This window comes from Sceloporus occidentalis, unplaced genomic scaffold (assembly GCF_023333645.1).
Source record: "Sceloporus occidentalis isolate IW3139 unplaced genomic scaffold, rSceOcc1.0.p SCAF_123, whole genome shotgun sequence".
Taxonomy (NCBI): domain Eukaryota; kingdom Metazoa; phylum Chordata; class Lepidosauria; order Squamata; family Phrynosomatidae; genus Sceloporus; species Sceloporus occidentalis.
The window spans coordinates 2,577,312-2,589,524 of record NW_028317103.1 but is presented as its reverse complement, the minus strand read 5'-3'; the positions used below and the strand labels follow the sequence as shown (position 1 = coordinate 2,589,524).

Genomic DNA, 12,213 nt, shown 5'->3' with positions numbered 1-12,213 from the left:
CGGGGTTAGGATACAGATCCCCCGCAGCGGTGCAGGGGACCTGCATCCTACTCCCCGATACGCTCAGACAGCCTCCCCTGCCAGCACTTCCCACGGGGGGGGGGGGTGCCGGCACGGGAGGTTGTCTAAGCGTTTTACCTCTGCCCCCCCCGACTTACCGGAGTAGACTCCCAGGTGTCCTGCGGGAGTCTGCTCCGGTAAGTCGGGGGGGGGGGGCAGAGGTGGACAGTGGCAGCATATTCTGGGGGGGGGGGACGGGACAGTGGCAGCATATCTCGGGGAGGGAGGAGGACAGTGGCAGCATATCTCGGGGAGGGAGGACAGTGGCAGCATGTTTTTTTGGTGCTTTTTTAAAAGAAAAAAACTTTCTTTAAAAAAGCACCAAACTTTTAGGGTGCGGCCTATATACGGGGGCGGCCTATATCCGAGCCAATACGGTAAATTAGATATTGTTGAAATCAGGACAGCTGAATTGATAAGCTTGGAGACGATTTGCCGTCACATTACCTAATTCAGAGGGGAAATTTTTCGCTAGTTTTTACTAAATTTCTCATCCTAAATTTTCAGCTAATTAACTATGGCATCAAAAGAAAGCCCTCTCTCTCTCTCCTTAAAAATAAACAATATATAGTTTACATGGGTACACTATTCGCAGGAAAGGGGTATAAACTGAACTGACATACCGCAAAAATGGCAAAATTGCTCAGGGACTTGAGGATTGGCGGGTTTAAACACTAAACACATACAATAAGAAACTTCCTGTTCTTAACTTTCACTAAAATCATACCATTCGTGCGCTAAAAGTCCTTCACTATCTTTCTGATCTCCTTAATCTCACGTAAACTGTACAATAGAAACAGAGCCCTCTTCTCTTATACCAGCAGCTCATTTTTACTCACCCCTATGGTATTAGCACTACAGGATTGTAACACATTAGTTAATGCAAAATCATATTAGCAATCCTGTCCATCATCTTTGTGATGGATTTTACACACCTTTCAATAGTGTATTCTGTAACAATGCATAATGGATTGGGTGCACTATGCAGATGTACAAGAAAACGGAAGGTAGCTAAATTTGTATCTATGCATGCTATTCTGAACGCTGAACACAGCACTGGGATTTAAGCAGAGCCGGCCTTAGGTGTTCTGGCGCCCTGTGCGGACTACTCCTCTGGCGCCCCCCCATCCCAAAAAAAGAAAGGAATAAAAACTTGTAACAAAACCCCAATCACTATATACTACGCCAAACATTGATGTGGTCTAGGCCTACCACTTAATTGTCTGGCTTAGTAGTAGGGATGCACCGAAACGAATTCTGGACTGAAACCAAAAGTGCAGCATTTACCTGGCCAAAACCGAATATGACCCCCCCAACACCATAAAAAATCTAACACTTTTATTTAAAGTAAGTAACACACCAAAATAGGAGAAAACAATTAAATAATATTTATATATATATATATATATATATATATATATAAAGTCCAAAAATAGTTACCGGCACTCCAGGGACTTTCCAAATAACCACACAAACAACTTCGGTTTTCAAGTCTATTTATATCATATATATATATGATTAACAGCAATCACATTCCTATCATGCCCAGGCATACCCAGATTCCAGGATTTACTCGCAGACTTGGCATGATAGTAGTATGATTGCCCTATCTACCCCTTCTCACTCTCTTCTGCCGTATCTACCCCTTCTCACTCCCTTCTCCCTATCTACCCCCTTTCCCCTGTCTCACTCCCTTCTCCCTTTATACGCCCTCCTAACTATCTACCCTTTCCCTCTGAAGTTCACTTACCTTTCAGGAGTCCTGCGGTGGGGGTGCAAGGCCTCTGCCTCCCAGCTCTGCCACTGTATGGAACAGTATTGAGTGATGGGAGTTATGATGTACTTTTAGAGCATAATTAGATCATGAAAAAGACATTGGAAATGGTACAGCATAACACCCATCACTCTCACACACTTACCAATCCACACATATACTAATCCACACGCATACCAATCCACACGTATACACTAATCCACACATATATACCAATCCACATTTACCAATCCACACACACTAATCCACACATATATACCAATCCACACACATACCAATCCAGACGTATACCAATCCACACGTATACACTAATCCACACATATATACCAATCCACACATATATACTAATCCACACATATATACCAATCCACACATATATACACTAATCCACACATATATACACTAATCCACACACATACCAATCCACTCTCACTGAATGCTTTCCTACCTTTCCTATTTTCTCCTTACAGCTCCTTTTCCTCCTCTTCGTTCTTCTTCTTCAGTTCTTCTGTCTTCTTCCGGGTCAGAGGGCACGGATAGCGGTGGGCGCGGCTTCAGTGCTGTGCGCCGGGATCTGACAACAAACCCCGGCGCACAGCAGCTGTTGCCGCGCGGATCACAAGGGAGCGGTATCGGAGGTCTTTAACAGACCTCCGGCTCCCTTGAGTAATGTTAAGCCGGGTTCAAGGGAGATCCTTGAACCGGTTTAAAATCACTCAAGGGAGCCGGAGGTCTGTTAAAGACCTCCGATACCGCTCCCTTGCGAGCCTGCTCCTCCAGCGGCGGACATTACTGTCCGTCTCTGGAGGGGTGCCGGGTGCCCCCCTGATGAGCGGCACCGGGTGCCGCTCGCCCCCCCCCCCCGCCACTAGGTACGCTGCTGGCGGCAGCGGTACGCTACGGTGGCGGCGGCGCCCCCTGGAGTGTGGCGCCCTGTGCGGTCGCACAGGTCGCACACCCCAAAGGCCGGCCCTGGTTAAGCATGCAAGGAGAAGGCCATCCTAAACGTAAAAACGAAGCCGATGTTTTAATGCATGCACAAAAGGGCAGATGAGAATGGCTAAATGGATTTAATCCCTATGAAATCATTGGTTTCTATATGATTAATATTGATTATTCTACTTTTTACATTGCTCCGTTTTGAGGATACCATAGTACTTCTGCATGACAGAACTAAAGCTCTGTTTCTCCGAAAGTGAATTGTATGTTTCTACAAGACAAAATAAATTAGAAAGTAATCAGTTGTAGCTTTGAAACACATTGTGATTACTGCCCGTTTTTTTTTATAATATGCTAGTACTCAAGAATCCTTGATTTTTTTGTTTTATATACAATCTTTCAATTCTGGATGGTTATTAAATAAGAAACAAACCTTTTTTTGTTAAGTCAAGATGACAGTAATAGAATGCAACCATGCAATTTTAAATGGAACTGTCCTGTAGGTTTTGCGAGAGTCGGCCTTAGGTGTTCTGGCGCCCTGTGCAGACTACTCCTCTGGTGCCCCCTCCATCCCAAAAAAAGAAAGGAAAAAAATTAGTCACAAAACTCCCCTTTCTCACTATCTACCACCTCTGCCCCTTCTCACTGCCTTTCCCACCTCTGCCACTTCTCACTATCTACCACCTCTGCCCCTTCTCACTCCCCCCCTGCCCCTTCTCACTGCCCCCCCCATCATTATCCTTACTTACTTTGTTGAGTCCTGCGGTGGGAAGCGGGAGGCGTCTGTCTTCCCGCTCTGCCTCGGTGCAGCTTCACAGCTGAGCGCCAGAATATGACATCATATTTCGCGATGGAGTCACGGAGAGTGAGGGGGCGCCAAGCGGTTGCTGAAAACTTTGCGAGCAACCGCTCGGCGCCCCTGCCCGGGACTTAAATTAAAACATTGGTTTTTTTTGTTTTCCTTTATTTAACATCCTCCATGTTAAAGTTAAAAAAACCAACAAAACAATGTTTTAATTTAAGTCCCGGCCAGGCGCCTCTGTTGCCACGGCGCCCTGTGCGGCCACACACCCCTAAGGCCCGCCCTGGGTTTTGCCATTAAGTCTGTACTTGTCAGTAAAATAGTTTGAGGTATTTAGTTTAAAATGTCATCACGTGAACATGGGCTAGCATGATCTAGTTAATTTCCAGACGTGAAAACCTCTCTCTTCTCCTACACTTGCACATGCTGCTTGAACTAAATCACCAGCGATTAAGTAACTTAACAACTTAGTAGAAATCCTAGGAATGTGTTAAAGAGGAAGTCCCAAGGAATTATTTTTTTCTGTGCGGTCTACAGCAATGTGAATTAGCATTGAAGAAAATGTAGTTTTATATCATTGTTTCAATAATCTTTTACCTGCACACCTCAAAACTGCCACTGTTGTCAGTCATGTAATACTTCATGTGAGTTTGCTTGAATACCACACCAAGCAAGTTTATAGAAATGCAAAAGGTGTCCTGCTTTTTCAACGAAAGACTTTAGTCAGTGTCTGAGCGATTCAGATTCTATTGCTTACCAGAAGGCAACAAGATAAAGGAGTCAAAGTCTTAAAAGAACAATCTAAGAATTAGAAATGAAACACTTTTTAAAAACCTATTTTTAATCTGATATTAACCCCTTAATGACAAAGCCCATACATGTACTGGCTCACAATGCATTGTTTTCAGGGACCGTCCATTGTCCTTAAGGGGTTAACAAAAATATATTTTAAAAAATTATCTTGCACACACCTATTTGTGAAGCACACAAATCCAACTTACTATGATAACTGAAATTGCCTGAAAGGGCACACTAATGACTCTTTGCTATGTCAAGTTCTAAAAGGAAGAGATTCAGAATTTTTAGATTTTCATTGGAAATTGCAGTGGTACACATAAGAGCATGCTATTTGTTTATGTTTACTAATATTTGCTTTGGTGTACATAAATTGTTCTTTATTAATATTCATTGAACACTTCAATACATGCACGTTTAAGAACAAGCAGGGTTTTTTCCCCTCATGAAAGTGAGGTAAATCTTTTCATTCTGTATCTAATTAAAATATACTGACTTCAAAAAGATCAACCCTTAGATCAATGCATTCATCTACTCTATAGGGCAGTTAGGGGATCTTTGGGTATTAATGTAAAATTTCCAAGCACTATATTTCAACGAGCAGAAGCTGCATGCAGCATATTTCACAACTTTACACTCACCAAGAACACGAACACCAGAGGCTGACATATTTATTGAACCTGAGCATCCACATTGGTAAAGAGAAGATACAAAAGCAAAGCTTCATTATTATTTTTAGGAACAGAAATAGGTTGTTAATGCTGGAGCTGAATGACATCCCTCAGGACTTCTCTCTAGAGAGCTCAATTCAAAAACATAGAATTATCTAGAAATTGGCACCTATATGTGACAGAAAATGACTGTTCTATTCTCTTTCAAAATAACAACGCAAAAAAGAAAAATGGCTAAAGATGACAGTAACAATGTGCAAAGGAACTATAGACTTAGGATTTTTTTGGGCTTCATGTTTCATTTCAAACTGACAGACCATTAATAAGTGTTATGTGACTAGCATCAATATAATTTTTTTTTTAAAAACACTGAATTTTTATATGTTGTCACATCAGAGAAGATTTGCTTCACATTCAGCAAGTTATTCCATGTCAAGCTTTTTTTTCTTAGATACAATTATCCAAGACCTCAACCTATATGGTCTGCCTCGTGCATGTGCTGGATTATATGAATTTATGTTATCACTATAAGTAAATAAATGTTATAGGAAATTGACAAAACCAACATAAAATTCTAGGTAAAAATAAATAAATAATCCAAATCTGGTGAAATTAGCATAAACATGGCATTCATTTCTAATAGCACTATATTAGTCCATTACCCCAGACCTTAAAACAGCAAGGCACAACTCCATTCCTCAAGGGCTACAAAAAGCTCAGGAATTCTTCATATCCATTGCTTGAAACACAAGTAGTTTAACCCCTTAAGGACCAGGCTGTGTTTTATCTTTTGTACCATTGGGACCGAGGCCGTTTTAACACTTTTGCGGTGTTCGTGTTTAGATGTAATTTTCTCTTCACTCATTTAGTGAACCCACACAAATTATATGTTGTTTTTTTCAGGACTTTCTTCAGATACCATTGTTTTAATCATATTATCTAATTTTCAATAAAAAATAATAATAAAATATGATGAAAAGTGTAAAAAAAATACACATTTTCTGACTTTTACCCCAAAAATCTTTTACTCATCCAAAAAAGCTAATGAAAAAACCTACTAAATATATTCTACTATTTGTCCTGAGTTTAGAAATACCCAATGTTTTTATGTTTTTTTGCTTTTTTCTGCACATTATGGAGCATTAAGTACAAGTAGCGTTTTGCTATTTCAAAACCATTTTTTCCAAATCTGGTAATTCTTCCCCCCATGTGCCATTTCGGGTATCTTTGAAGCCGGCCAATGCAATTTACCCCATCAAATCATATATTTTTGAAAACTAGACACCCCAAGGTATTTCAAATGCTAGAATTTTAACTCTTTCCATGCACTAATTCTACCACCAGTCTTTGTCAAACTTTGTGGTAGTCATTTATTTTGTGTTTTTTTATCGCTAAAATTGCTCTTCAGGTATGGATTTACAGCTCCTGGTATACATCACTTTCAAACAACACCAAGCCGGCTAATTCAATTTCCCCCATCAAACCATATATTTTTGAAAACTAGACACCCCAAGGTATTTCAAATGCTAGTATTTTAACCCTTTCCATGCATGAGATTCTACCACCAGCCTTTGCCACACTTTGTGTTAGTATTTTTTTGGTATTTTTTTCACACAAATTGTACTTTGGGTATAAATTCATAGCTCCAGGTATACGTCACTATCAAACAACACCCTAATATGTGTTCAGGAACATCTCCCGAGTTCAGTCATACCCCACATGTATGGGTTTGTCTGGTGTTTGGGGTTAAAATGCCACATTTTGGAAGTGCGCTTTTTTTCCCCATTTCGGTCAGTCTGTGTCTATGCCCTATCTTTGAGCCCGGCCACTCCAATTTATCCCATCAAACCATTCATTTTTTTAAATTAGACACCCCTTGGGTATTTGAAATGCTTTTATTTAAATTTTTCCATGTCAGGATTTTTGGGAAGATACAGCGCTAATTTTAGCACTTGCTCATAATAATAAACTTTATTTTTTTATTTTATTTATTTTACTCTTTTTGGACTTTTTTTTTAACATTTTGCTGGAACTGGATAGTTCCTCTAAAGCATAATAATTTTTAAATGTTATCATGTTTTTTTTTTACTTTTTCTTTTTTTTTTTAAATATTTTACTAATCACATAGTGATTAGAAAGCTGGGCTCCATTGACTTGTATGGTTGAATGCAGTACCTGTATTCAACCTGAAAGTGGAGCCAGAGTTCTCTAGAGGGTCTGGAGACCATCTAGCGAACTTTTTCAACTTTATTATTTTTTTTCCCGGGCCGCCGCCATCTTGCGGATGGCGAAGACTGCGTGTAGCTGCGGCTGTGACCGCTCTCCGGAGCGGTCACAGCCCGCACTGGGGTAAGTATTTGGTGTTGCTGGATGCCTCCTGATCGAGGCATTCCAGCGACACCATTGAAGTTTAGGAGGTGATAGTTGATCGCCTCCTAAACGCTTTTAAAACGGGCGTCCGCCGCCATACAATGTATGGAGGATGTTGACGCCCCGGGGAGGGGCCAGACATGGCCCATCATGCCGATCTCGGTGTTACAGCAACACCGTTTAAGCTTAGAAAGTGATTGTTGATCACTTTCTAAGCTTGTTTAAGTCTCATGACGTGTCAGGCACGTCATAGGTCGTTAAGTGACCGTTTTGCATAACGTGCCTGACCCGGCAATGGACGTTAAGGGGTTAATTAATTAGTAATCGAGCTGCCTGTGCTTAAGCTTATATATGTAAAAACCATGTCCTGTTTGCAGTCCTTGAGGACCGGAGTTGTGGAACACTGCCTTAAAACATAGCTTATGTTTACAAATCTTCCTTCACTCTAGGAGTGGAAAGATATGTTTCCTGCATGCTTTTGCAGTGTCCAATATTGTGGTGAACAGAGATCAATCAGCCAATGTCCCAATGGGATGATCACTTTTAATAGAGAAGCTTAATGTTATCAAAACCATACCCTGTCTCTAATTAAAGTTAAAGAGTTCTACAAAAGACAAATGGTTTTGGCTGGACTTCTTCAGCCTCTGTCCATACCAAAATTCCTATAATTAATATGAAGTTTGAGTGACTTAGGGGGATATTCTTCTAAAAAAAAAAAAAAAAAAAAAAGCTCTAAACATATTATGCAAACATACTAAAAATATGATGGAGCTAGATGTAGTAAACAATAAAATACTAAATAGTCTTATATACAGTTGAGTAGTAAGTTTCAATCTCTACTTAAACATCTGATACGATTTCTTAGAAATTTTAAATGCATTTTTTTGAAAATGTTCTCTAAACCCATCTACATTGCCTTTTGTCAAAACATAATTATGCAACAAAATTAATAAAACTGGTAATTGAACTCATACTCACCCCTAATACACCAAATCTCTCACAAAAGTTCCAGCCACATAGAAAGTCTATTTCAAAATTGTGATTGAGAATTACAATGGCAGTCTCTTTGCCATATTTCGGATAGCCTTCAGGATCACAATAGAGTGTGCAGTCTGTGCCTGACCACCACTCTAACAACATAACCAGTTCTGGAACAGATTAAAGAAATAAGAATAGAGAATTAAGTGTGTTTGCTTTGATTAAAATTACAAACTTCTTATATAATATTAGCATAACTATATGTTATTTTACATTGCAAATAATTACTGTGTACACTAAACAAAAAATAGTGATGTGTAAAAAGTACATATAAAGCAAGAAATCAACTCATATCCAGCCAATACTATTTAAAAGCATCTTAAGCATAAATAATGGAGATGGTCACTAGGCTAGGCAGGAAAGTGTCCAATGATGGTTCAGCAACTATGACTGTCCATAGATGTTAGGTCTGCACACTGTAGATAACAATTGAGTGAAACAGTTCCCTCTGGAGACTGGAAGAGCAGAGATTTCATAGACGACAAAGGAAGAGATTCTTTACAGTAAGGACAATAAAGGTATGGAATTCACTGCCAATGGAAGTGTGGGGTTATCAAATACATTAGATGCCTTCAAAAGGGGTCTGGATATTCTTTTAGAAAGGCATGACATAAAGGGCTATAAATAGAATTAATACTTGAGAGTTTCTTGATCCAAGGAGAAATCAAATTGTCTTTTGGAGTCAAGAAGGATTTTTTTCCCCCTGATGGCAGAATTCCAAGTAGCTTAATTAGGGGTTTTTGCCTTCTTTTGGATAAGGAGTAGAAAGATTAGGTAGAAGGGTTGAACTTGATGGACTTAGGTCTTTTTTCAACCTTATGTACTATGTAAGTATGCAACTATGAATTGCCACTACCAGACTTCTCTTCCTCTTCCATTGTGTGCCAATGTTAGACAGACACACAAGCATATCAAAAGATGCTATAATGGAAAATATCCTAATCACTCCCACCACTTCTGGCATATAGAGAGATAGCTTCTTTAGGGGTATGCAATGTGACCCATTGAGATTCCTTTTTATACAGGAATATTTAAAGTGATAAACCATCCATGAGTACAATGTGCATCATCTGTCAGTTCAGCATTTTGTCATAATTATTTTTTCTATATCCAGTAACACAATTGTGTTATGTTATTTTTTAATTGCTATTTAAGGGGGCTAGATTGTGTTGTCTGACATATTTTACCACTCCACTACATATAAGACCGACCATTAATTCAACTCACATATTTTGCATTGATCACACGCTATTAATATTTGGGAATAACAACATTTTGCTTTTGAAGCGCTGGTTACATGTTTTTATTGTTTTACTTTATTGCCTGGAGGGAGATGCCTTCAAGGGATATTTTAATTGCTTAGTCCAATCTTACTCTCCTTTTTTGACTGTGATGCCCAGATGCCCAATTATTTTCCACATGCAATGTGAAGTTTGACATGTTAAAGTAACCTTGCATGGCACACAGATATTTAAAATACAAGTGCAGTAGAGTACACAAATATATCTTACGGCTTGAGATGCAGTATGCTAGCCTGCAGTTGATCTTCCTGAATAGCTGCTTGCTTATTGGCCAAATTGGAAGAGTACAAAACTGAATGAAGTTGATTACTAGTCCAGATCCAATAAAAACATAACTGATGAACAAATGGCAAAGGAACTGAGACTTCAAAAAGGCAGCGAGGTTCATACTGATAGACCTTTCTCAAAACCATCCAGATAGTTAGAAGGAAGCCTATAGAAAGAAAGAAAAAGTATTATACATGAGAAAATCAGAGGCACATTGTTTCTTGTAAAAGCTTACCCCACCCCCAAAAAAACCCACAATACTTTACAAATCACAGATCTTGAAATGTAGCCAGGTGAAAGAGAATCAGTGCTTTAATTCATTGCTTCTGTGTTGTAATAGCTTTAGAACTGCTGTTTAAGACCTCCCTTCTTAAATACTATTATTGCAACCGAAACCAGGGTGACCACTCTAGCCCAGGTTGTCATTATCTACCTTTTACTAATATCAGGCTACAAGATGAGCAGCCAGTCTGGTCCTCAGAGTAAATATGCTCCTCTGGGAAAAATTCATTCCACCAGGCACACAGCAGAGCACACCAGTCCAGAAGCAGAAGAAACACAGGGCTATAATGTTTAACCCCTTGATGACAATTGCCGGTCCGGGCACGTCACGGAAAATCATGTCGTTAACGACAAATGACGTGCCAGGACCGTCATTTGTTAAAACGGGTAAAAAAAAAAATCGATCCGTGATCGATTTGTTTTACCCAAACGGCGTTGCTGTAATGCCTCGACCTCGAGGCATTCAGCAACGCCATGATCGGAATCAGGGGCCATGTCTGGCCCCTCCCCGGGGCGTCAACATCCGCCATACAATGTATGGCGGCGGACGCCCGTTTTAAAAGCGTTTAGGAGGCGATCAATGATCACCTCCTAAACTTAAATGGTGTCGCTGGAATGCCTCGATCAGGAGGCATCCAGCCACACCAAACACTTACCTCTTGATGGACTGTGACCGCTCTGGAGAGCGGTCACAGCCGCAGCTGCCAGTGATCTTCGCCATCAGCAAGATGGCGGCGACCCGGGAAAAAAATAATAAAGACGAAAAAGTTCGCTAGACGGTCTCCTGACCCTCTAGAGAACTCTGGCTCCACTTGCAGGTTGAATACAGGTACTGCATTCAACCATGCAAGTCAATGGAGCTCAGCTTTCTAATCACAGTGTGATTAGAAAAAAATAAATTTAAAATAAAATAAAATTAATAATCATTAGAAAAAAAATAGTAAAAAAACAGTAAAATGTAAAAATAATTTCCCTCTGATGTCACTATCAGGGGAACCTTCAAGTTGAAAAAAAATCTTAAAAATGTTTTAAAAAAGGCAAAAAAAATAAAATATATATATAAAAAATATATTTTTGTGAGCAAGTCCTAAAATTAGCACATTAGCTTAAAACAATTCTCGCATGGAAAGAGTTAAAATACTGGCATATTAAATGCCCATGGGGTGTCTACTTTTAAAAAATGTATGATTTGATGGGGTAAATTGAATTGGCCGGATTCAACAATGTCCCAAATAACACGGGGGGAAGGATGGCCACACATCTAATTTCCAATTAGAAAAATGCACACGTACCAAATGTGGCCTTTTAGTTCCCCCCAAAAATGACAAACCCATGCATGTGGGGTATCACTGTACTCAGGAGATGTTGCTGAACACATATTGGGGTGTCGTGTGACAGTGGCATATACCAGGAGCTGTAAATTCATACATAAAGTAGGTGTGTGTGGGAAAAATACACACACTAAAATACTACTGCAAACTTTGAAAAAATGCTGGTGGTAAAATGTGTGCATGCAAAGAGTTAAAATACCAGCATTTAAAATACCCTGGGGTGTCTAGTTTTCAAAAATATATGGCTTTATTGGGCACACTGAAATGGCCCGGCTCAAAGATGTACCAAATAGGGCATGGGCAGTGGATCCCCAAATGCCAAAGTTCCACATTGAAAAATGTGCACGCTCCAAATGTGGCCCTTTTGCCCCCTAACAGCCAGGCAAAATCATTCATGTGGGGTATCACTGCGCTCAGGAGATGTTGCTGAACACATATTGGGGTGTTTTGTGATAGTGACATATACGAGAACTTTTGAATTCATACCTGAAGTAAAATGTGTGTGACAAAACAAATGCAAAAAAATGACTACCACAAAGTTTGACAAAGACTGGTGGTAGATATGGTGCATGGAAAGAGTTAA

The 12,213-nt window shown here is 39.8% G+C and overlaps 1 protein-coding gene across 1 annotated transcript in view; it reads right to left on the bottom strand.

Moving 5' to 3' along the window:
• The window catches only part of LOC149282094 (1-acyl-sn-glycerol-3-phosphate acyltransferase delta-like), a 29,258-nt gene extending 19,120 nt beyond the window's left edge, over positions 1 to 10,138 (bottom strand). The window contains exons 1-2 of the mRNA XM_089498625.1: positions 9,961 to 10,138; positions 8,390 to 8,559 (exon numbers count right to left, since the gene is read on the bottom strand). Of these exons, the coding sequence (XP_089354751.1) occupies positions 8,390 to 8,559; positions 9,961 to 10,138 (348 nt within the window). The remainder of the gene's footprint in view (positions 1 to 8,389; positions 8,560 to 9,960) is intronic.
• Positions 10,139 to 12,213: the final 2,075 nt, after the last annotated feature.